The sequence below is a fragment of the Stenella coeruleoalba genome, assembly GCF_951394435.1.
Source record: "Stenella coeruleoalba genome assembly, chromosome: 3".
In the NCBI taxonomy this organism is placed as follows: Eukaryota; Metazoa; Chordata; class Mammalia; order Artiodactyla; family Delphinidae; genus Stenella; species Stenella coeruleoalba.
The window spans coordinates 170,932,832-170,958,361 of NC_137148.1; the positions used below are offsets into that span (position 1 = coordinate 170,932,832).

A 25,530-nucleotide genomic window follows, 5' to 3' on the forward strand; every position below is an offset into this window, starting at 1 on the left:
GTCTGATGATAAGACCAGACGTGAGGGAGGGGACTCACAAATTCTCCGGCGCAGGGAAGGGTACACGGTCAGGGCCCGGGTCTAGACTGACCAGCGCATGCAGGGACCAGTGGGGCCGTGGAGGCAGTGAGGGACCGTTGGGAAGGAGCCCAGGCTGGTCTCCAAGTGCGGATGGTCAGCGCGTGAGTCTGGGAGCCCCGACTCGGGGCCTGGAAGGCGGAGGGCAGTGCTCTGACCTCAGCGGCCCTGGGCCTGGAGTCTTTGCATCTGCAGGATCTGACTCAGAATCCGCTGTACGTCTTCATCCATCTGACCCTGGGGCGGGAGGTGGAGAGAAGCGGAGAGAGCCTGGGCGTTCCCCACCGCCCCCCACCCAGCTTCTCCATTCCCCTCCCCGCCCCCCCGCCCCGGAGGCCATGAATCTCTTCCCTCGACCAGCGTCCCATTGTCCAGATGGGGACATTGAGGCCCAGGGAGCAGCAGTGGCGCACCCAAAGCCAGGGTGACTCACCTGAATGGCGTAGAGGAGGTGGCTCCTATACAAGGCCACCACGGCACTGTGGTCCCTGGCAGCTTCCTGTGGGTGTGGGGAGGACGCTCAGAAAAGCAGAACCCCCTCCAAGATATGCCAGAAAGCCCCCTTTGCACCCCGAGCCCCTAGTTTGATGGTAGGCGCCGGCGTGGCTGTCCTGCTTGCTAAAATACTGAACTGTTTTCCTTCCACGCCTGGCCCATGTGCCCAACCTCCTGCCTGCCCGTCACCCTCCGGGGACCCCTGTGCCCAGCGGGTGGGCGAGGCTCTCACCTCCAGCTGCTCCCGTAGAGCCTTCACCTGGCCACGAAGGGCCTCCACGTCCGAGGAGCCTGGGCCTCCCGGCTGGTCCTTCAGTGCCTCCTTAAGACTGAAGACTTCCTTGGAGAGCTCTGTGATCTGAGGTGGGATCAGGGGAGGGTCAGCTAGCATCCTGAGCCCGGGGCTGGGGGCCTGCGACCTTTCCAGGCAAAGGACAGGCCTTGGAGGGAAAGTTGCATCCTAGAGGTTAGCAAACTCTGCCCTGCAGGCTGAGTCCGGCCCATCGGCTAAGAATGGTTTCCACATGTTAAATGGTTGAGGGGGAAGAAGTCCGAAGAAGAATGACATTTCCCGACATGTGCAAATGAAACCAAATTCACATCTCCATGGCCAAACGTAAAATGTTATTGGCGCACGGCCAAGCCCATTCATTGCCACAGGGTCTACCGCTCCTGCGTCAGCGGCAGAGCTGAGTGCCCTGGCCAAGTAAGGCCAAGAACATTGACCGTCTGGCCCTTTACAGAAAAACCTTGTGGATCTTGGAGTCCCGGGAAGTGAAAGCGGAGACAGACAGAACAGGAGGGCCGAAAGCAGCCTGGCCTGGTGGGGCTGGGTCAGACAGGCCAGGGTTTGGGTCCTTCTCTACCCTTTCCCTGCTGGAGATCTTGGGAAGATGACTTACACCCTCTGAATCTCAGTTTCCTCATCTGTAAAGAGAATCACACTTCTCACCTTGGCAGGCTGCTGTGATTAAGTTTAAACTGTGTCAGCAAACAGCAGGCACTCAATAAATGCTGGGCTTTATTGTTATTTCTATAGATCAGAGGTTCTCAACCAGGGGAGATCCTGCCTCCCGGGGATGCCAGGCAATATCTGTGTTTGTCACCACTGGGGGTGCTCCTGATATCGAGTGGGTAGGGGCCACGAATGCTGCCCCATGCCCCACAGTGCCCGGGATGGTCCCCCACAAAGACTAACCTAGCCCCAAATGTCACTAGTGCTGAAGGGGAGGAACACTGCTACAAATAAACCATAATCCCTACCGCAATTTTATCTTCATTTTACAGAGGTGGAAACTGGGGCTCAGAGAGGTCAAGTGACTTGCCCAGGGTCACACAGCAGGTTGGGGCTGGGTTTCTCTGTGTGCTAAAGCACCTGGGGCTCTGGGGGTCACATCCACTGTCTAGTGAGGTGCTGTGTGACTTCAAGACACTCAGTTTGCCTCTTGGAGCCTCTGTTTGCTCATCTGAAAAATGGGCTGATTTCCCAAGGCTCTTTCAGTTGGGACATTCTTAGATTCCCTCCAACCTCTGTCGAGTGGGGGGCCCCCTGACTGAGCACAAGAAAAGGGCACCCACCTTCTTGTCCTTCTCCTTGGCGCTCTCCAGGGCCTCCTGGGCACGGCTCTGGGCCTGGCGTGCCCGCTCGGCCTCAGTACGTAGCCCCCGCAGCTGCTGCTCTGCGGTGGCCAGCTGGGCCTCGGCCGCATGCCGTTCACTCTTCATGAATAGCGCCTCCCGCTGCACCTGCGGCCCAAACCCATGTGTGACCCTGAGGACGTCTGGACCCCAAAGATGCCTGGACACCAAAGATTCTGACCCTTCTATTTTGGTCTGAGGCTATTCAAGCCCGTTTGGCCTCAAGGAATTTGATTCAGGGAAGTTCTGGATTTCTTTGGGCCCGATGAACATTCTGACTCTGCCAAGCTGTGTGTCCTTAGACAAGTGACACATGCTCTCTGTGTCTCAATTTGCTCATATGTAAAACGAGGATAATAAGCGCCTCCACGTCACAGGGTGATTGTGAGGATAAAATGAGAAAATACATGGAATACACTTAGAATGGTGCTTGGCACACAGTAAGTGCTATCTTCAAGTTTGTGATGTTGTTTTTAGTGTTATTATTACATAATGAACGTTATTATCATTATTATTACAATATAGCCAATGTTCTTTTCTCTGCCAGTGGTGTGAAGGTTTGTAGATTTCTTACGAAATGAAGGAAAAACAGAAGAGTCTGGATGAAAAGCAAACAAATGCCCCAAAATTGATGACTGCATTTTCACAAAAATATCAAGATTGGAGCAGTGTTAGATTTGCAAAAATTGATCCTGGGGGGGGATCAGTGGCCTTAAAAGAAATAAAAGGTCAGGGAAAATGGATAATAATTAGATGTTCCACTTAGTACAGACTGACTACACCTTAACAATTAAAAAAAAAAAAACTAAGTCTGAATCAAATCAGACTTGCAAAATTTACCCACAAAAGAAGTGATCATGAAGGAAGGTAAAATTCAGAAAATAGGGCTTCCCTGGCGGTCCAGTGGTTAAGACTCCACGCTTCCACTGCAGGGGGCACAGGTTAGATCCCTGGTCGGGGAACTAAGATCCCTGAAAGCAGTGCAGCCAAAAAAAAAAAAAAAAAAATAGAAGAGAATGTTCTTGGAAAAACAGTAATCCTGGCTGCAATTATTAATCACTTGTACCATCACTGTCCTAAGTAAAATTAAACCACTTAATTCTCATGTGAGGACTAAGAACTATTATTAGCTCCATTATACAGGTGAGTAAACAGAGGCATGGAGAGAAAAACGCTTTCCTGATGACAACTAACAAATGTGGCTTTTTATTCACATATTTGTTAAAAACAGTTGCTAGGTTTTTTTGCGGGGTGTGTGTGTGTGTGTGTGTGTGTGTGTGTGTGTATTTAAGAAAAGAGATGGGGTCAAAAGATCCACCTTCAGGACTTCCCTGGTTGTCCAGTGGTTTAGAATCCTCCTTCCTCCACTGCAAGGGGTGTGGGTTCGATCCCTGGTCAGGGAACTAAGATCCCACATGCTGTGGGGCAACTAGGCCCGCATGCTCTAGAGCCCGCGTGTCACAACTAGAGAGCCCGTGCGCCGCAACTACTGAGCCCGTGCACTGCAACGAAGATCCCACGTGCCAGGGACATCCCCCGTGGCACAGTGATTAAGAATCCACCTGCCAATGCAGGGGACACAGGTTCGAGCCCTGGTCTGGGAGGATCCCACATGCCACGGAGCAGCTAAGCCTGTGCGCCACAGCTACTGAGCCTGCGCTCTAGAGCCCACGAGCCACAGCTACTGAGCCCACACGCCTAGAGCCCGTGGTCCGCAACGAGAAGCCACCGCAATGAGAAGCCTACACACCACAACGAAGAGTAGCCCCCTCTCGCCGCAACTAGAGAAAGCCCGCGGGCAGCAACAAAGACCCAACACAGCCAAAAATAAGTAAATAAATAAATAGATAGACAAAAAGGAAGATGGCGGGCTTCCCTGGTGGCGCAGTGGTTGAGAGTCCGCCTGCCGATGCAGGGGACGTGGGTTCGTGCCCCGGTCCGGGAGGATCCCACATGCCGTGGAGCGGCTGGGCCCATGAGCCATGGCCACTGAGCCTGCGCATCCGGAACCTGTGCTCCGCAACAGAAGAGGCCACAACAGTGAGAGGCCCGCGTACCACAAAAACAAAAACAAAAAAGGAAGATGGCAAAAAGGGCTAACCATTAGAAAAAATGATGGGGTCAAAATGACCAAAAGGTTTTTAAAAAGAAAACACCAGTTGAAACACCCAGGAGGTCAGAATGGCTGCAGGGTCAAAGGTCCACCTGGATATATCGCAGCGGCAAGTCTCTGCAGGACTGAAACCGATGGGGTCGAAACATCGCATGGCTGTGGGGTCAGAACAGACCACCAACTGGCTACTGGCTGTGCCCAATGAGGATCCCACCACGCTCACCTGGAAGACCTCGGCGCTGGTCTTCTCGTGGCGTCGCCCCAGCTCCTCCAGCTGCCCCTGCAGCCGGGCCACGTCGGCCTGCAGGGCATCCACGATGCGCTCGTGCTCCAGGCGGGCCACGCTGCCCACACGCTCGCGCTCCAGCTCTGCCCGCAGACGGGCGGCCTCCTTGCCCGTGGCCACCACCTCCTGCTCCAGGCTGGCCGCCCGTCCCCGCAACTCCAGGGCCTCCTCCTGCAGCCGGTGATGCTCCGAGGCTGGCACCACTGACTGGTGGAGCACCTCGGAGGCCTCACGCAATTCCGCCAGGCCCCGCCGAGCCTCCTCGCAGGCCGCGGCCAGCTCAGAAGCCCGGGCCTCAGCCACATCCCGCGCCTGGCCCAGCTTGATGGCCGCAGCCCGCTGCTGCTCCCCGGCGGCTGCGGCCGTAGCCAGCTGCTCCCGTAGGGCCTGCACCTCCCGGCTCAGCTCCAGCCGCAACTCCTCCCGCTGGGCCAGCTCTGCCCGCAGGCCTCGAGCCTCCTCCTCGGCCAACAGCCGGCCGGCCTGGGCCTCGTCCAGCTGGGCTGAGGCCGCTTCCATCTCCCGGAGGCGGCAGTCCCGGTCTCGGAGGTCCTCCCGGGCCTGCTCCAGGGCGGCCCGCAGCTGGCCTGTGTCACCGCTGCTGACCCCGCCAGCTCCACCACCCTCGGCCTCCGCGGGCTCACACTTGCCGTGGGCCGCCTCCAGCTCGGCAGCACTGGGGTGCAAGGTGGGGCCTGTGGTGACCCTCGGGGTCATGGCCTCCACTCCCACGGCCTCCGTTTTCATGGTCCCTGTGCCTGTGAGCTCTTCCTGCACAGCACCTGTTCCACTGGCCTTCCATTCTGGTTCCTCTGTTTTCATATTTGTGGACTCTGCTCCCGTGGCCTCTGTTTCTGAGTTTCCTCCTTCTTCTAGAGTTTTCGTTTCTGTGACCTCAGCCCCCGCGGCCTTTGTTTCCAAGCGCTCGGCGCCCACACCCTCTGTTTCCGTGGCCTCAGCGTCCGTGGGTCTTGTTTCCGTGGCCTCCGCCACCATGGATGCTGCTTCCAAAGCTCTGGCTTCCGTGGTTTCTACTCCCGCAGCCTCCTCATCTGTGCTCTCGGCTCCATTAACTCTGGTTTCCGGAGCTGCAGTGCCGTTAAGCTCTGCTTCCACTGGTCCGTTTCTGGCGGCCTTGGCTCCCGGGCCGTTGCCCTCCCTAGGGGCTGCCTCCTCTTCTCCAGGGCCCTCCTGTGCTTCCTGCTGCCCCAGCGCCTGCAGGGCCTTGGCATGCTGCCTGCGGAGCTGGTCAAACTCAGCCCGGAGAGAGTTGTACAGCGCCAGAGGGATGACCTCGGCCAGACTGTCAGCCTCCATCTCGTCCTTCTCGAAGTGCTCCAGGATCTGGCGGGGGCAGGGCAGCCGGGCAAGAGCTGAAGTGGCCATGGGGGGCACAGGGCAGCCATGCCACTTTCCCTGTCCACAGACTCAGCCACGTGCCCGCCCAACCCCCCGGGGAACAGCCCCTCAGGTCCTCAGGTCTGTCCCCACCCAACCCTCCCGGGCCTCAGTTTCCCCACCTGGACCTTCTCCATCAGTTCCTGGTTCTGTCTGGTGAGCGTGGCCACCTGCTCCTGCAGCGAGGCCAAGAGATCCTGGGCCGATGGGCTTAGGTGCTTGGAGAGCAGCGCCTCAGCCCCTGGCAGGGGACACAGAGTCAGGCCCCAGGGTCCCTGGGCAGGCCGACTTTGGGGAGTGGAATAACTAACGGGGCGGGCCAAGCTCCCTCCCAGACGCAACCTCTCTCAATGCCTATGGGTCAAGGCTCCAACTCCTGGGGCCCCAGACACAACGGGTGGGGGAGGGCAGGTGGGAGCTCACCTGGGAAGTCGGGCAGCTCACCCTCCTCGTCCTGCAGGGTGGCCACATCATAGCTGGTGTTCTCCCTCTCATTCTGGTGGGGGGGTGATCAGGGTCCGGCTCGGGGTCTTGCCCTCCCTCCAGCCCCCATGTCTCCCCCAAGTTTGTGTCCATAACCCCAACAACTAGGGGTGTACGTGCCACCTGGTCACAGGGGACCAAGAGAGGGATGGGAGTGAGTCCTTGAAAGGGTGTGTCTGCAATTCTGTGTGGGGCCACGGCTGTCTGCCTGTGTGCGAGTACCTGCAACAGTGGTTCAGGGTCTGTGGGTCGGCGGTGAGCATGTGTGTGCACGTGTGGGCGTGCACAGTGGCCCCGGTCTCTCCTATGTGAGTCCCCGTGACTGTGTGTGATTTTGCACTTGTATTTTAGTCTGTGGTGTGTGACCGTTCTGTGTTTCTGTATGTGTGCATGTGCGTGAACATGGTTGTGTACATGTATCTATGTTTGTGTAATTATGTATTTTGAGAAATACTTGTGTGTGTACATGTATTTGTGGGTGTGTTGCCTAGGTGTGTGATTGAATGAGAAATATCTGCTGTGTGTGCCCAAGTATTTGTTGTGCATGTGTGATTATACACCCATAGATGTGTTTGTTGTGTGTTTGCCTGTTGTATGTGTAAGACCACATATATACAAGCGTGGCTGTTCATCTCTGCACGTATGTCAGCATGTGTGATTCTGTGTTTTTAAAAGTGTCTATTATGTGTACCTGTGTTTGTACGTTTGTCTGTTCTGTGTTTGCATGTGTGTGACTATGTGTATTAGTGTGGCTATCATGCAGCTGCAGCAGAAGAGAGGCCCTTCCCCCTGGTGGCCCCGCCCCTGGTGGCCCCGCCCCTAGAAGCCCCACCCCTGCCCTGCTCCCGGCTGGGCCCACCTCCAGCAGGGACAGCCTGCTCTGCAAACTTTCCACCTCCCGTCCTAGACTCTCCTTCTCCTCCTGCCTCTCTGCCAGCAGCTGCTGTAGCTCTTGCACCTGCAGGGAGGCAGTGGGGGGCTCAGTGGGCCTCTGGGGAAAACACTGGGCAGCTGGCCATCCAGCTTCCCCCCACCTTCCACCCTACCTGTCTCTCCAGGCTGTGGAGGGAGCTGGCCTCCGCCTCTGGCAGCTGACGGAAGAAAGGGGCCTGGGCTTGGATCTGGGCTGGGGGGCCTCCCTGGCCTACCTCCTGCTCAGTGGCCCTCCATCCCAACCACAGATGTCCTCTGGCCTATTTTGTGCCAGACCCCCTTTAGGGCCACTAATTCGTTTATTTATTCATTCACTCACTTATTCAAATATTCATCCATCCAGTAAATACTTATGAAGCATCTACTGTGAGCCAGGCACCATCAACCATGTCTGCCCTCGTGGGCTTACAGTCGAATGGGTGAATATGAATAAAATATATGGTACATCCAATAGCAGTAAGTGCTTTGAATAAAAATAAAGGGAACTGTGAAGTGAGTCGGGGTGTAACAATTTTAAATAATTTGGGTAGGGAAGGTGTCTTTGAGCAAAGACCTGAAGGAGATGAGGGAGGGAGTCATAAGGACATCTGGGAAAAGGTGTTTCTGGCAGAGGCCACAGCACGTGCAAAGGCCCGGGGGCAGCACCGTGCCTGGAGTGTTGGAGGAACACCGAGGAGGCCCGTGTGTGTGGAGAGGGAGAAGAGGTAGGGTACCCCCAAAATGGTACCTGCTGCAGGCTTAGCCCAAGGCCCATGTCTCTGAGGCCCCTCACCTCCTGCTTCTTCCGTTCCTGGTTCTGCTCCAGGCCCCGGATCTTCTGCAGCAGGCGGCCCCTCTCCTGTCGCAGCCGCACGATCTCCTCATAGGCATCTTGATCATCCTGTCCCCCGACCCCGGGAACCCACCACCTTTACATGATGCCCAAGGACTGTACCCTCCCGTACCTGAGCCAGAGCTTTCTCCCCATCCTGCCTGGAGTCCCTCCATGCCTCCCCCCAAGGCCAGGGCATCTCTCACCGGCATCGGGATATTGGCAGGGGGCTGAGGTGCCTTTCGCTTCTTGGGGGCCCCTTGCTTTTCATGGCTGGACACAGAGTTCTGGGGGGAGGGGTAGAGGGGGTACATGGGGGACACGCCAGCCTCCCACCCAAATAAACCAACACAGCCAACCCACTCTCTGTCACCAGCCCCAACTGTGCCCTCACTTCCTGTGTGATCTCGAGTGAGTCCCTGCCTCTCGCTGGTCCTCACTTATCCCAGCATAAAAGGGGGCAAGACTACATCTCCTGGGAGCTCTAAATCTTATGTTTTACCCTCTGCCCCTCTCCATGCCCTGGCACTTTCCCCAGCTGGACCCAATTTTTACAATTCTTTCCCTATGGAGCTGAGATGCTGTAGTGCCGGAAGAGAGAAAGAGGCCAAACCTGACTCCTTCGCTGACTGCACCAGCCCTCACCCATCTCAGTTCCCTCTACCATCCCACCCTAGCCCCATGATGTGGCCCCATCCCCCCAGTGTTCTCATTGAGTCTTGAGAATTATGCTGTGGGTGCTGCCGCCACTTGGTGGCAGCATACCCCGAAGGCGGCATTCTTCCCCAACCTGGTCCTTCCTGGTATTAACCCTGAGTCAAGGGTCCACCTCTTCCTGCTCTTCCCAGGGAGCCTGGGGCAAGGGGGAAGGTAGTGTGTGCACAGGGAGAGGGACTTGCTCGCTGCTTAGGGATCCATACCTGAGATGATGCCTCGCCTGAGTCATCCTCTGGGAGGGCAGGGGAGAGAGGGAAGCAGGGTCAGGCACTGTTCTAGGGATTCCATTCCTAGCCCTAGGAAGGGCATTAGTGAGCCCAGGGGACTTGAGACGGCTCCCAACTCCCCCCAGAATCAGGACTTTCAAGGTAGGAATCAACCACTTTGACAGAATACTAATAGGAGGGGCCTTGAAACTCTCAAAAAGAGAGAACAGTGGCATCTCCAGGATGGGGCAAGCGGAAGGGCCAATTCTTAGGAAAGGTAAACATCCAAGCATATGGATGACCCAGGAAAACAGAGTTGACCCCTAGGCTATTCTAAAAGCTCTGGGGTTCCTCAAAACTGTCCTGAGTAGTGTGACGGGAGCAATGAAACCTCCTATAATACAAATAGGGATACCTTGAAACTATCCACAGTAGGGAGGGAGAGAAAGGGGTGACAAGAAATTACCTAGAAGATGGAGGAGGGTGCTCAAAATTGTTCAGAGGTGGGGTTTGCATACCGCTGGGTGCTGAGGGGCGCTGGGCGGCCTCCTGCAGGAGGTGTAGGATGAGTTTGTCCCCTGCCAGGGCGCCGTAGTGAGCAGCGTCCTGGCCCAGCGCATCAGTGATGCCCGGCTGGGCCCCACCCTGCAGCAGCACCTCCACTGTTTCGGGGCTGGCTCCCTCACAGGCCAGCATCAGGGCCGTCCTACCAGAAGAGGAGGCTACTGAGGGGGTGAGGACACTTTCAAACCACCACACCCTCCTCAACACCCAGGGTGGGTAAGGGGAGGAGGACAACTAGATCCCACACCCAGAGAGATTAAGAGACTTGCTTAAGTCACACAGCACACAATGGACTGGCTGAGAGGGGAGATGCTCACCTGCCCTGAAGGTCCTGGTCATTTGCAGCAGCCCCTTGCTGCAGGAGGAGGCGGCACAGATCTGTGTGACACATCTGAGCTGCTATGATGAGGGGTGTTGTACCCAGCTGGGGGAGGGGGGTGGGAGAGGGGTGAGACAAGGCATGAGAGAATGACTCTGGGAGGTGGGGAAGCCTATGACGGCCCCCAAGCTTCCCTCCAAATCTTCATACTTTTCAAAGGGTGCCTGGGATGCTGCCACCGGGTGGCAGCATACCTCAAATGCAGTATCTTTCCCCACAAGATCCCAAAGACTCACCCGATCTCGGGGATTCAGATGTGCCTTGAAGGAGCAGAGCATTTCTGAGCAGGAGACGCAGCCGCCAGCCGCTGGAAAAAGAGAGAAGGGTGGGTAGGAAGGGCATGGCTTTGATATTTTCTGGGGGCCTTCTGCCTGAGCGTGATTCTTATCCTTTATTTCATGAGAAACTCCCACCTCCCCCAGAAGATCAGTGACAAAGATATGACTCCTATTATACAGATGAAGAAACTGAGGCCCAGCCAGGCCCACGGTCACCCAGGGGGTCAGAGAAAGAGCCAGGATGAGGACCCAGGTCTTCTAATTCCCAGTCCCAAGCTCCTTCCACATTCCACTGTGGGTCCCTCTTAGGGTGGAACGTTTCACTGATTTTCATGTATTTAACCCCTTTTGATTCAACCAGCATTTATTGTGTACCGACTATACACCAAACCCTCATACAAAGAGTGTTAATATTTACTACAGAGATCAGACCTCCGCTGAGGTTGGGCAGGCTTCTCGGGGTTTGATCTGAGCTTGGGTTTTGATGGTGAAAGGGGGAGGGTAGAGGTCACTGCATGGACATGGACCCTGAGGCAGGGAGGAGCTTGGAAGGACTTGGTCATCAAGGAAGTAGGACAAGGTGTGTTATGTCCAGAGCCTCAAAGAGGGAAGGAAGGGCTTTGTGCAAGGAAGTGTTGCTGGAAAACCATTAAACTCTTGGATTTCCCTGGTGGTCCAGTGGTTAAGACTCCGCAATTCCACTGCAGGGGGCGCGGGTTCGATCCCTGGTGAGGGAACTAAGATCCCACGTGCTGTGCAGCATGGCCAAAAAGATAAAATAAGAAAAAAAGCTAAAAAAAAAATCATCAAACTTTATGTGATTACCTGCTGTGTGCCCAAGGACTTATAGGGTTTTGTTTGCTGTTGTAATCCCATCGCTTAGAACCGAGCCTGGCACACAGCAGGTACTCAATATTTATTGAAAGAAAAAAACCATGGAGCTTCCATAACGTGATCAAAGGCTTTGCCACCACTAGGTGGCAGCGTACTCCAACTGCAGGGAATGTTTCAACAGTGAATAAAACTCCAGAGCAAATGTATTCCACGCTCCCAAGAGGATAGACGTTTCTTGAGTCATCAAGTGAAAGACATTCTCGAATGTCATGGGCACAGTGGACAGACGTTGGGCTGGGTCCTGGCTCAGGTGGGTGGGTCCCTTCCCTCCCTCAGGAAAGGAATTTGGATTTGATGACTATGAAGGTTGCCTGGACCTTTGGCCTTCCTGAGATTCCCTAGGAGTTCCTTGAAGCAAATTATACTCTGGTCACCCTCTGATCGTCCTCACCCAGGCCCAGCATACAGCAGCCTGTGCTTCGGGGTCAGACGGCCTGGATCCTCCCCACTTTCTTGCTGATAAGCCTCAATCCCCTTGTCTGTGCAATGGTCATCGTCCATGGCTCAAAGGGTCACTGAGGATAATGCAGAGCCCAGTGCCTGGCACACGGTAGGGGCTCCATGAGGAAGGAGGTGGAATGTCCTAGGCAGGTCCCCAGAGCCCTAGGTAGAATAATTCCCAAGCCTAGCCCCCTCTGGGCCATGGTGGCCAGGGCGAGGCCAGGCTGCACCCACCTGCGTGATGCAGGGCCGTCCACCCACTACTGTCCACAGTATCCACCACGCAGGATGCCTGGGGGGGGAGGCGTGTCATTGGAGGTGGAGCCATCCCTGTTTAGGAGCCATCCCTGTTGCCTAATTTCTCTAGGAACTGCCCCTCCTTGGGCTCTGCTGTATTTCAGCCTCCTTGCCTCCCCCCTTCTCCCCTCCCACCCACCTGCTCTGTGGAACCCACTTCTCACAGGCCCCCAAATGACTCTCTTGGCTTTTATGAAAATCGGTGAGAAAGAGGGATTAGCTGGGAGCCCAGGGGCAGCCGGGGGTTTGGGGAGAAGCTGGGCTCAGGAAATAGCTGGTATTGGGAGTATAACTTGGGTGTGGGAAGCAGCTGGACACTCAGGGAGTATCTGGTTGTCCAAGGAGTAGCTGGGACTCAGGAGTAAAAGGGGCCAAGGAATACAAAGGATTCAGGGGGTAACTGGGGGTTCAGTGAATTCCTGGAACTCAGGACTAGTCAGGGCAAGGGAGTATCTGGGGTTGGGAAGTATCTGAGGCAGGAAAGGACATGACCTGCAGTAGTTGCTTCAAGCACTGAGGGTGCCCATACTTGGCGGCCAGGTGGAGGGCACTGTAACCTGAAAGGGAGAGAGAATGTACTAGAGCTTCAGATACTCAGGGAACTTCCAGTTGCCCCCCCAAACCTGTGTCAACTACTTGTGATGACTCTAACAAGTCCCCAAACCCAGGTACTTCTCAAAACTGTGCTACTCCCTGGGACCAGAGGCTCTCCAAACCTCAGCTAGTAGGTGTCCCAGACAATCTCATCCCAGCTACACTCCACATCCATCCACTCCTCAAGCACTACTGTCCCCAGCTACTCCCCAGGTCCCCAGCTACTCCCCAGGTCCTCAGCTACTCCCTCGGTCCCCAGCTACTCCCTCGGTCCCCAGCTACTCCCCAGGTCCTCAGCTACTCCCCCAGTCCCCAGCTACTCCCCAGGTCACCAGCTTACTCCCTAGGTCCCAGCTACTCCCCAGGTCCCCAGCTACTCCCCAGGTCCCAGCTACTCTATAAGCTCAACTACACCAAAGTGCCAGCTATGCCGCTTTCTTTGATACTCCACAAATTCCCAGTACCCCTACATCCTGGCTCCTATACTTGTTGCCCTGAAGCTTCAGATGTGGCTATGCCCCATGCCTAGCTATTCCCTGAGTCCCAACTACTCCCTCTGGCCATGCTTTCTATTGCAGTTATCCCTCAGGGCCCTAGTTAAGTCACACACCTAGATTCTCCTTTTGTCTCAGCTACTCCCAGAGCTCCAGCTAACTCTAGAGCCCAGCTACTCCATGCACCTCAGATACTCCCCTCCAAAAAACTGTACTTGTTATTCTCACGCCCCCAGATGCTCCTCAAGCTCAGATGCTCCTCTGTTTCCATTACTTCCTCTGACTCAACCACTACCTGAGTCCCAGCTCTCCCTGATCCACAAGTTGACTCACTCTGTTTGCTGCCGGCCATGGTCTCCATCCTTGGGTACCACAGCCTGACTCGCCCCTGTGCCTCCCTGGGGGCACTGAAGAGAACCCCCCTTTTTCAGCAGGACATGGAGGCCATGAAGCAGGGCCCGGCTGGACCCTCAGGCTGGGCACCTGGTCTGAGTTCCTCTTCCCTCCCCCAGGGCCCGGCGGGTAGTACCTGCCCCATCCGTGCTCATAACGTTGGCGCCGTGTGTCAGCATCACCTCTAGACAGCTGGCTGCACCCCTCATGGCCGCCAGGTGGAATCTGGAGGCCAGAGGTCAGGGGTCAGCTGCAGGGTGGCCACCCCTCAGCCATCACACCCCCAGGACGTGGGCACTCACGCGGACTTGCCCTCGGGGTCCAGCTTCGTGGGCACCAGCCCCTTGCGGACAATGAGGGAGGCCACCCGTGCGGCATCATTGTTCTCCACGGCCTGCAGCAGCCGCTCGTCACTTTTGCCCCAGTCCTGGCTCTGCGGGGCACACCCAGGGGAACATGGGACTGGCAGCCACTGCCCCTCCCCACTCCCCCAGCAGGGGCTCCGGGCTCTCACCGCCCGGCCTGGGCACTTGCCTGGCGCCTGCCTCTGGCTGCCGGCTTCGGGATGGGGCAGGGGCCGCAGGGTGGGCAGGAGCCAAGGTCAGTGGGGCTGAGCCGCAGCTGCCGGGGGGAGTGGTCCTGGGTGGGGGCCTGAGACAGCAACCCTCAAGCCTGGGTCCCCAGCATCTGCCCCCAGGTCCATCGCCCCAGCTGTCATACACCACTTCCACCATCGTACCATTAAACCATCCCCAGATCAGCCCCCAGCATCTTTCCAAAAAGTTGTCCCCCAAACCTAGGCTCCCAGCCCATCCCTTAGTGAAAGCCACCTTTCCAATATCACCTCACCATATCCCTTTCTGAACTACCCTCCGAAATCTTCCCATAGGAACCCCTAAAAAGGTTGCTTCAATGTCCCTCAGCACCACCCTCTGCCATCTATCCTTTGACTGCCTCAGATGTCACAATTGTCTCCCAAATGTCCCAATATCTGAAATGCATTCCAAAATGTCTTCCCCAAATTCCTGACATGTTCTCCAAAATCATCCCCCCAATGATCCCATCATCTGTCCCCAAAATGTCCTCCCCTAAAATCTTTCAGAGGTCCTCCAAAATTGTTCTCCAAATGTCAATATCTTTTCCCAGAAAAGATCACCCAAAACAGCATCCAAACTGTCCCCACAAATGATCCCCCAAAACTGTTCCCCAAAACTGTCTCTCTAAATGCCCTCCAAATTCTCCTGTGTCCCCATCTGTCCTCAAAACCGTCCCCCCAAATGTCCCATCCATCCCCCCCAGTCTCTGCCCCGCCCCCTCCCTCCTCCCTGATCATCCTTCGCGGGTCTGAGGGTGGAGGGTCTAGGCTCTGCGAGGTCAGGGGGCGGGGAGGGGCGGGACGGGGAGGGGAGGAAGGGCCCGCGCCCGCCCCGCTCCCGCGCCCCTTCCCCCGGCCCTACCGCGAAGGAGGCGGCGGCGCAAAGGCACAGCTGCTTCATGGTGTCCAGGGCGCCGGGCGGCCGGGCGGCCGGGCTCCGGGAGGTGACCAGAGGGAAGGGCCCGCGATGCCGGGGCTCGGCCGCCCGGCCCGCGCGGTCCCTCCAAGCCCCGCGCCAAACCTCCCCCGCGTGCCCCGCCTGCTGCCCCCCTCCCGGCCTCTCCCCTACGGGTCGGGGGGAGTGCCAGGGAAGGGGGCTGGGCTCTGGGGGAGGGGCACCGCGGTGGCCCGACCTGACCTTCTTGCCACCGGGAGGCTGAGGCAAAGAGGGCCAGGCTCCCAGGATCTCCATGGACCCGCCTGCGTTCGTCTCCGCCTCTCTGGGGGGGGGGGGGGGGGGCGGGGAAGAGGGGGAGTGTGGGATACGGGGGGGTGGTCTCAGGTGACTCCCGGTCTGGTTCCACTGCCGCTGGGCTATCCGGGCTCTCCCTCACTCATTCATTCACTCATTCATTCATTCATCATCCACCAGCGGGGCTCTGCCGTCTGACAAACCTGAATTTGAATCCAGGGCACCCCCCCACCACGCCCCCTGCCCTCCACACACCCGCCATTTACCATCTATAAGATCGGCCCAGATACTTACCTGCTTTGGACTTCACTTTCCTCATCCGGGAAATGGGTTTCATATTAAACAGTACCTACTGCAGAGGGTTACTGGGAAGACTAAATGAGATGCTAGATATGGGGCCTGGAACATAGTGCGCCATAAACACGGATTCAAAGAAAGATGTGGTTGGGCTGTGTGCATATCTAATACTGAATCCTAGGGACGCAGGACATAGTAGGTGCTCAGTTAAACCACTGAAAGACAGAATGGACACAGCCTTTGGCTCTAACTCCAAGGGGCCGGGAGGGTCTGTGTTCTGCTGCTTTTCTCAGACTGGAAGCCCCTTGAGAGCAGGGTCCCACTGAGGCCTCCCTGGCAGAGGCCAGGGTGGGATGGGCACCCCAGGGTGGAGTGGGCAGTTGGTGAATGTTTGCTCTGTTAATGTGTGACTCACAAAGCCAAGCCCTCTGAGCCATGTGTATTTCATTCATTCAGTCCACTTGTGCTACAGGGTGCCTGGCACTGCACTGGGCATTGGGACTCAGTGGTGATGAAGACAGATGTCCCTGCTATCACTGAGGTCCCTGGGGAGACAGACACATCCATGGATTTATGAACCAAGGTGATCAGGGCTATTATGAGGGAAGCCCAGGTGAGCTGGGAGCTCAGAGAGGACTCTTGATATCATCTGGGGAGTCAGGGAGGGCTTCCTGGAAGAAAGGACATCTGAGCTGAAACTTGAAGAATGGGCAGGAGTTGGGGAGTGGCAGGAACAAGATCATGTTTGGGAGAAATCATGAAATAAATTGCTCTCCTGGACCAGTGCGGTAGCCTCTGCCCTGGTCCAGGACCTGGGGCGTGGGGTGGGGCAGGGGTGTGCATACTTAAGGGTGGGGGCAGAGGAGGAGAGGTGCTAGCATAGGAGCTGGAGGAGGGGGTCCTGGGAAGGCGGGGGAAACCAGGAGTGTGGGGTGTCAGGAGAGCCACAAATGGTTCCAAAAGTCAGGATAGTCCACTGTGTTGTGGATGCAAATTCGAGAAGGGACCAGGAGAAGGGAGAAGATTGGGATTACAGGGGAGAGAAGGGATGAGTGAGGAGACAGGCCTTCAGGAACCCAAATTTAAGAGCAGTGACTGCTGACAGGCACTGGGGCTTTGAACCCAGCTTGGCCATTGTATAGTTGCTGTGTGACCCGGGGCCAGCCATTCTCCCTCTCTGGGCCTCAATTCTTTAACAATGGGATAGATAATGGAAGGAACACTATAGAGCCGGGTTCCTCCACCCAGAGGCACTGCTGACACTTGGGGCCTGGTCATTCCCTGGGGTGGGGCCATCCTGGACTCTGTGGGGTGTTGAGCGGCACCCCTGGTCCAGAAACACCCCCCCCACACACACCATGTGAAAACCGTAAATGTCCCAGGTATCACCCAGTGTACCCGGAGGCAGGATCACTGCTGTTGTCCGTGATTATTCTTAGACACCTTTAGGCAGATGGAGGGAGAGGTGGGGGCAGGTAAATGGAGAATCTGCTGATAAGCAATTGGGGAGTTGGAAGGAGGGTGTTAAGGGCTCCTCTCTCCTCTTACACCGAGGGGGGGTGGTGTGACCCTCTCAGGCTTGTCCAGAGAGGAGACTGAAATGGATCTCCCAGCTCAGGCCTCGGATTTCCAACTGCCCTCGGCCTGTCCTTCTGGATGTTAGACAAGCTCAGAAGCCCCCCGCAGTGGGCCAAGGGCGTCACTGTCCTGGTAGGGGCTTAGGCCAAGTCTTAGCATCATCTCACTCCTCTCTCACCCCATACCCAATCCAGCAGCCAACCCCGCCAGCTGTAAACTACGTCCAGGGACCCCTTCTCACCCATGGTCCAGCCCCATCACAATTCTATCTGGAGGTCACCTCCTCCCAGGCCTCCCTGCTTCTGTTCCCCTCCCTGGTCCACAGCTTCCTAAAGCCTGCATCAGAGCATTTCTCTTTTCTGCTCAAAAGCCTCCAGCGACTTTGCTCGGCATCAAATGCTAACTGCTCACAGAGCCCAGGAGGTTCTATGGCAAGCGGTCCAACTGCCAACTGAGGTCCCCAGGGCTGGGGTGGGTGGCAAGTCCCAGCCCACCCCATCCCCACCTGGTTTGGTCCAGCTCAAGAGCTAAGAATGGTTTTTACACTTATAAGTGGTCAGGGAAAAAAAAAAATCAAAAGAAGAGTAATACTTCCTGACACATGAAAATTATATGAAATTCTCATTCCAGTGTCCATAAAACAAGTGTTATTGGGATGGGGCTATGCCCATCCATTTTCAAATGGCCTATGGGAATTCCCCGGTGGTCCAATGGTTAAGACTCCATGCTTTCACTGCCGAGGGCCGGGGTTCAATCCCTGCTCAGGAAACTAAGATCCCACAAGCTGTGTGGCGTGGCAAAAAAAAAAAAAAAAAGTTTACTTTCTGGCCCTTTACAGGAAAAATGTGCCTAGCTTTGCTCTAAACAATCCTCCTCGTCAACTCTCTGAGCTCATCTCCCCCTACCTTTCCCCTGGTCCGTGACATCCTGCTGCAGTGGCCTCCTTTCTGGTCCTCAGACAGCTCTGCCCACCTCTGGGCCTTTGCCCTTGCTGTGTCCTCCACCCGGAATGCCCTCCTTCCTCCACTGCCCACAACGCTGATTCCTTTACTGTCTTTTGCACTGGAAGACACCTCTTCAGAGAGCCCTTCTCTGATCACCCCTTGTCACTCTGACCCCTTAGTGGGGGGTTATTTTTCCTTCATCGTTCTTATCACTACCTGACGTCATCCTGTGTACCTTTCTGAAAATATTGTTTCCTCTTGATCTCTCCACAGAATCTCACCTCTGCACAGGCAGGAATTTTTGTCCCCCTTAGTCAATGCGGCTGGATCCCCAGCAGGTACCGGGTATAGATTTTGAAGGACCCGGTGCAAAATGAAAATGCAGGGCCCCTTGTTGGAAAATTATGAAGAATTTCAAGATGGGGAGAAATGAGTATGAAACCAAACATGGGGTCCTTCTGAGTGACAGGGTATGTGTGTGTGTGTGTGTCTGTGTGTGTGTCTGTGAAGCCGGCCCTGATCTCCAGCCCACAGTAGGTGCTGAATAAATGTTTGTTGAATGAATTAAAGAAATAGTGACTCATTTAAAATAAGGTCACATATCTAATATATATCTATATGTACATTTGTTCATTTCAAGAGTACTTTTCAGGGCATCCTAATAATAAACTACAAGCTACAAAATTCAATCAATCCCCTAGTGCCTGTGTTGATCTAATAGCAATAAATTACTTTGTTCAAACTGAAAAAAAAAAAGAAAAAGAAACAGTGACTCTGGGAATAAAAGTGAGGGAGAGACAGACAGACAGACAGATTTTCCAAAAAGTGTTGAGGCACCGGGAGTTTACGAATCTCTAAAATTTTCTACAAATCCGCACTCTTCTTCCATGCAGGATTTTTCTAAAACCTGAAATAAGGGCAGGAGGTTGATGGGAATCCAAAGACTAGGCTCCCGGCTCCAGTTAACTCCCATCTTTTTTCTTTTCTTTTCTTTTCTTTTTGCGGCATCGCGTGTCATGTGGGATCTTAGTTCCCCTAACAAGGGACCAAATCCGTGCTCCCTGCATTGGAAGCGCAGAGTCTTAACCACTGGACCACCAGGGAAGTCTCTCCCATTTTATGGATGGAAAAACTGAGGCCCAGAGAGGGTGCGAGAAGGCTCAGAGCAAGTAGGGCGCTCTGCTGGGACCTGGCAGAGCAGGCTGTATCATGAGAGAAGCAGAAAGGAGCGGAGAGGGCGCGCCGGGCAGGTTGTGTGCTGAGAATGGGAAATGGAAGGTCCAGAGAGATGGAGACGGAGGTGGAGACGGACCACTGCAGTCACGGGTGTTTGCTTTCTTCCCTCGGGGCAGCCGAACAAAAGCTGAACCTGACTCCTGAGTTTGGCAGAGAAACTGGAGCCTGGCAGGTAGAGGGACTGACGGGGGTGGGGGGCGGTTTTGGGGGGGGAGTGGAGGACCAGCTTCTCCTCTCCTTCCTCCCCCAGGCCTCCCATCTGCTGTGCCCGCTCCAGCCCAGGCGGGCTCTGCTCGCTGCCCCCGCCCTCCCTGACACACCCAGAGACCCTCACACCCGGGCTGAGGTTTTAACACCCTTCTATTCCTGCCCTCATCTTGACACTGTGCCAGGCACCTATCAAAACACACCCACGTCCCAAATTAGGTGTTTTTTTGTTTTTTGTTTTCTTTAAATTAAGGGTACTTTAATCAATTAATTTATTTATTTATTTTTGGCTGTGTTGGGTCTTAGTTTCTGTGCGAGGGCTTTCTCTAGTTGCGGCGAGCAGGGGCCACTCTTCATCGCAGTGTGAGAGCTTCTCACTGTCGCGGCCTCTCTTGTTGCAGAGCACAAGCTCCAGACACGCAGGCTCAGTAGTTGTGGCTCACGGGCCTAGTTGCTCTGCGGCATGTGGGATCCTCCCAGACCAGGGCTTGAACCCGTGTCCCCTGAATTAGCAGGCAGATTCTCAACCACTGCGCCACCAGGGAAGCCCCTAGGTGTTTTTTTTGTTTTTGTTTTTTTTAGTGGCACAAACGTTTTGAAGGATTGGATTTCAATAGGACTCTGCTTTTGAAATTCAACAATCCCGTGGTTTGGTTTACCACTGGCTACAGCTTCTCCAGAATCTTTAGCAGGAAATGTGAACACTAACTAGGAATCGATTTCGAACGGGATGAAAATTTTAGGATCGGTTCGCAGTGAATGAAGCTAACCCCACGCCACATTTTGTAGGGCTTAACAAACAATTTATTCCTTGCTCTGGTGCCCTCTCTCTCTCTCTCTCTTTCATTCTCTCTCCCTCTCCCTCTCCCTCTCCTTCCTTCTCACTTCAATCAATGCAAGTTTCCCCGCAACCAAGGCCCAATAACACAGCCCTAGTAACACAGGTGTTCCTAGTAACACAGCCCAGGGAGAAGGCAGGAATTCACTTCCTAGCTGTGTGATGTTGGGGAAGTTCCTTAACCTCTTTGGGCATCGTTTACTCATTTATAAAGTGGAGATAAAAGCTCCTACCCCATATGATTGTTATGAGGGTTAAAGGAGCTGACATCTGGCAAAGCACATGGAAATCTCCTTGTAGTGTTTGAAAACAAATAAATAAAAACAAAAATGGGATGAAATAAAAATGAGTTCAACGGCATTGAATTTAAATTTTAAACGTTAAAATAAACAAAATGAAAGGAATGTTAAAATTGACAAATAATAAAAATACATTTAAAAATCATTTTGAGGGGGGAATTCCCTGGTGGTCCAGTGGTTAGGACTCTGAGCTTCCACTGCAGGGGGCACTGGTTTGATCCCTGGTCAGGGAACTAAGATCCCACAAGCCGCGCAGCACAGCCAAAATAAATAAATAAAAATAAAATAAAATAAAATAAAAATCAGTTGGGAAAACTTTGGAAGGCCAGAGGATGGTGGAGATATACACAAAGTCACCAAGCTAGTCAGGGGCAGAGGAAGGATTCGAACCCAGAGCCATCTGACTTTAAAACCAGGCTTGGGACTTCCCTGGCGGTCCTGTGGTTAAGACTCTGCTCTTCCACAGCAGCGGCCACAGGTTCGATCCCTGGCTGGGGAACTAAGATCCTGCATGCTGCGCAGCAAGGCCAAAAAAATTTTTTTAATTAAAAAATAAAACCAGGCTGTTCCTCTGCCCCGTTTTTGACATTCAAGGACTCCTCGGGCTGGGCCCTCTCGGGCCTCAGCTCCCCCTCACATTCTCTGCTCCAGCCAAAAGAACCTCTTCATCATCCCATTATGTCCCTGTATCAACCAGGCTCTGCCCAGCCTCCAGACCTTTGCTCACACTGGTCCCCATCCCCCTCCCTGTGTGCCTTCACTTGTCTAACTAAATCTTCCCCATCCTTCCATGCTCTGCTCCAGCACCACCTCCTCCAGGTAGCCTCCCTGATTGCCTTGGGCCTTCCGGATGGGAAGGTCCTGTCATGGGAGAAAGGCCAAGGGCTCTAAAGTCAGACACGTGTGGGTTTGAATCTCCCTGTTGCCACTTTACTCTGTGACCAGGAGAGGTAAGTTAACCTCTCTGGACCCTGGTTTCTTTGTGCTGTAATTGGGAGGTCTAGCCTGACAGAGGCCAGTGCTCAGGAAGGCTGGCTGCCAGACTCTACATGTGAATGCTCTCTTAGCTTCTGTCACTCTGTGCCCTGGACCAGCCTGCACACTGGCAGGGACTAGCGGGGCCGGGAGGGAGTGGGTAATGAATGAGGACAGAGTGCAGTCTCTGGAAGTTCACAGCCCAAAATATAGCTGCAAGAGAAGCCAGCTAGAGCCCACCTCAGGGCCTTTGCACTGGCTGTTCCCTCTGCCTGGAACGCAGTTCCTGCAAATACACACATGGTTTCCTCCTCCTTTCCCTTCTGATCTATACTCTAATATCAGCTTCTTGGTGAGGCCTTTCTGGACAACCTGCTTTAAAACTGCAACCATCTCCCCTGCTCAGGATGCTTTAAATTCCCTTTCTTTGTCTCCCTGGTACAAAATATGCCTTTTCACTTATTTATCTTGTTTAGCATCCATCGCCCCAACACAGCTGTCAGCTCCACAAGGGCAGGGATTTCGGTCTGCCCTGTTCACTGCTGTGTCCTTTGTGCCTAGAACAGCACCCAATACAAATATTTGCTGAATAAATACTCAAAAGCAAGAAATCAGGGTCCCCGAGAAAGTGAGGCCCCAGAAAAGCAAGTGGTCACTGTAGCTGGGAATAGAGATTTTCCGGAAGAAATGTTCTTGGAGACAAATTGCGAGCGATGGGGAGGATCTGATGCACAGTAGTACAGGGAAGAGAATTGCAGGTGGAGTGAACAGCCTGGACAAAGGCATGGTGGCTGAAAAGCTTTAACAGGAAGTAATGTGGAGATCAGGGCAGCAGGGGGCAGTAGAGAGGAAAGGGAGGGGAGGTGGCCAGAGGCTAAAAGGGTAAACTTGAACCTGTGGATGGTGGGCAACCATGAAAGAGTTTTGAACAGGGAGGGGCTTGGTCATACTGCCAAAAGAATCTGATGACAGACAGAGGACAGCAGTCCAGGGGCCCAGTGCATCTTCAGCCAGGTCCTGGGGGACAGGAGCCTGAAGTTGGGGGACATCAGGCATCTCAGTGGCCTCAGACTCACCTCTGTCTTCTTAAATCGTGCCCGCAGGGTCTTCATGGCCAGTGTCAGGTGTTTCTCCTCTCCCCAGGCCACCTACAGAAGGCCAGGGGGTAAGGGACATCAATCCTGGCGGGCAGGAGAGTCGTCCGCCTCCCACTCCTCAAAAGTACCACTTCCTCCTCCCCGCTGGCCATCCCAGCCCCTAGAGCAGGACATGAACCTATCCTATCTTCTAAATGCTGTGTGTCCTTCAGCAGGTCACTTGCCCTGTGTTTTACATCTCTCTTCCATAAAATGCAGGAAATAATCCCCTCTTACCCAACTCGTGGCCAGTTTCCTGTGAGGTTCCTAGCATACAGCCTGGCAAACATAGGTGCTCAATAAATGTATTCCACCAGTATTCCCTGTTGCCCAAGCAGATCAGGCTTTTTCTGGTTTCAAGCTTTTATCTGTGCAGTTACTTCTATCTAGGATGCCTTTTTTTTTTTCCCCCTCTGGTGAACTCCTATTCATCCTTCACAGCCCAGTTCCAAAATCCCATGGTGTTCTGATCAGCTTTGCCTCTTACTAGTAGGCAGAACTCTAACTCCTCAAATTGGGTTCCCCCAGCTCTTCCTCTGCCCCACCCCTGGCTCCAGAGGCTGGAAGTGTCTGGACTGGTTCTGTTTTCTTGAATAGTTAGGGGCTCCTGGGGGCCCAGGCCCAGAGCCGAGGTGTCTTAGCACAGAGGCATGTTTCTTGGAAAGTCAGAAAGAAAATCCTTACAGCTAAGTCCCCTTACACCAGCCTGGCTCCTGTGTGAGTGAGAGCACAGAGGCAAGTCACCCAAGGTGGGCAGAGGTCCGGGGTGATGGCTGCATGCATGTGTGTGCACGTGTGAGCACAAGGTATGTGTGTGCATGCATGTCTGTCCAGCTTAGCCTGTTTTGTGTTTCGTGCATGTGCAGGTATAGAGGTCAGGCAGGGATCTCAAGGGGGCATTCTGCCAGGTGTCTGGCTAGGAATTCCTTCCTATGTCTGAGTGGGATTTCTGTTAAGACATATCCTTCACCTGTCCTTTTACCTGCTCATCTGCCCATGAATTCTCCAAATCATCTTTCCACCCATCCACTCACCTGTGCATCCATCCTCCCACCCAAGCGCTTCTACATCCACCCACTGCCCACCATCCGCCCAACTTATGTTCTCATGGTTCTCCACGTACCCTTCAACAGTGCTCTATCCACCATCCACCCACCATCCACCTGCCCATCCACCCACCATCCACTGATCCATCCACCCACCATCCACTCACCCATCCAATCACCCACTGGCCACTACCCACCCACCCATCCACCAGCTCATCTTCTCATGGCTCTCCACGCACCCTTCAACCATCCTTCATCCACCACCCACCCACCATCCTATCCACCTGCCCATCCACCCACCCAACCACTCATCCAACCACCTATCTACCTCAACTATCCACCCACCCATCCACCTATGCACCCACCCATACAGCCAACACCCACCTACCATCTACCCACCCAACCATCCTTCATCCACCACCCACTGACCCATCTACTTACCACACATCCATCCAAAACGCACCCACCCATCCATCCACTTGTTCATCCACCCTCCCATCCATCTACTGCCCATCCTTTCATTCACCCCTTCAATTTACCCCATTCAATCAATGTACCCATTCACTCACCACTCACTCCACCCACCCTTTTTCTTTACTCCTGTCTAACGGGCTCAATCACACCCAGAGCAGGGTGTAACTGACACCCAAGAGAGAAGTCCGCAGGTTGCCTGGGCAGGAGGGAATCCGCAGGCTTGGGGGAGGGGGAAGTACCCTCATCTAGGGACCGCTTCCTGGAAGAGGTGATGATATATGAACAGGGTCTGATGGCTGGGCAGGATATTGAGCTGCAGCAGCAGAAAAAGAGGGTACGTACCCTAGACAGCGCAAAGGCTGGGAAGTGGGAGGTGCACGCATGAATGAGTGTGTGTGTGGGTGTCAGCGTGCCTCAGCATAGCTGGGACACACACCAGCCTTTCCTTTCTCCCACATGCCAGGGATCAGGGGCAAGGAGCCTGAGGCCCTAAGGGGAGCCTCCATCCCAGGCCTCCCTTAACTCCTTCCCCTCCTACCTCCTGCAGCTCCAGTGACTCCAGCACCAGGCCACTGTGTCCACTGCCAGCTCTGGTTACCTGCTCCCAGCTGGGCCACCAGCTCGCACCAGCAGCTCCCAGCTCGCAGCTCTGACACCTGATCAGCTCTGAGCGGGCAGCTGCCCCAGGGGGCCGGGGATGAGCAGAGGGAGGAGACAGGCTGGCAGCAGGGCTGTCTGTTGGCCAAGGGGCTCTGGTGGGAAGACACCGATGTTCTTCCCGACCACGGCTGGACGGATTTCAGTTTCTGGAATGAGCCACCCTTTTCCTCTCTTCTCAGCCTTTGTACTTGCGGTCCCTATGCCAGGAGCCCTCTTTCTGTACCTCCTGTCACCCCCAACTGGCTGATTCTCCCCATCTCAATCGTACTCACTGTTCAGATCTTTGCTGCAACATCCCCTCCTCCAGGAAGCCTTCCTGCTTGCCCCCAGGCTGGGTCAGGTGCCTCCTCTGAGCTCCTTCATTGCCCAGTGCCCTCATTACAACCCACTCACACTAAGTCACCATTGCCCGGTCACAAGGTGCTGCCTGTGTTCTCCAGCGTCTCCCCAGTAAACAGTAGGTGCTCGATACGTTTCTTAAATGAGTCCTCAAGGCCTCCAGCCCCGGTGATTGTGAGCAGTTTCTCCAGCCTCTTGGTGAAGTCAGGACCTGTCCTGCTG

The 25,530-nt window shown here is 54.6% G+C and overlaps 1 protein-coding gene across 2 annotated transcripts in view; it reads right to left on the bottom strand.

Moving 5' to 3' along the window:
* Positions 1-25,530, bottom strand: part of ANKRD24 (ankyrin repeat domain 24) — a gene marked incomplete at its 5' end in the record, with an annotated part of 27,805 nt that continues 2,275 nt past the window's right edge. The window contains 21 exons of one of the 2 annotated variants that reach the window (XM_079916112.1): positions 1-315; positions 512-577; positions 806-931; positions 2,152-2,319; positions 4,548-5,954; positions 6,131-6,249; positions 6,432-6,504; positions 7,351-7,449; positions 7,538-7,582; positions 8,197-8,304; positions 8,442-8,522; positions 9,156-9,184; positions 9,677-9,864; positions 10,040-10,146; positions 10,338-10,408; positions 11,949-12,006; positions 12,504-12,568; positions 13,629-13,717; positions 13,795-13,925; positions 14,027-14,113; positions 22,730-22,801. In XM_079916112.1, coding sequence (XP_079772238.1) covers positions 238-315; positions 512-577; positions 806-931; positions 2,152-2,319; positions 4,548-5,954; positions 6,131-6,249; positions 6,432-6,504; positions 7,351-7,449; positions 7,538-7,582; positions 8,197-8,304; positions 8,442-8,522; positions 9,156-9,184; positions 9,677-9,864; positions 10,040-10,146; positions 10,338-10,408; positions 11,949-12,006; positions 12,504-12,568; positions 13,629-13,717; positions 13,795-13,925; positions 14,027-14,113; positions 22,730-22,801 — 3,267 coding nt within the window. In that variant the 3' untranslated portion in view covers positions 1-237. Of the gene's footprint in view, positions 316-511; positions 578-805; positions 932-2,151; positions 2,320-4,547; positions 5,955-6,130; positions 6,250-6,431; positions 6,505-7,350; positions 7,450-7,537; positions 7,583-8,196; positions 8,305-8,441; positions 8,523-9,155; positions 9,185-9,676; positions 9,865-10,039; positions 10,147-10,337; positions 10,409-11,948; positions 12,007-12,503; positions 12,569-13,628; positions 13,718-13,794; positions 13,926-14,026; positions 14,114-14,949; positions 15,280-22,729; positions 22,802-25,530 lie in introns of those variants that run through there. The other variant, XM_079916111.1, reaches the window with a different exon arrangement.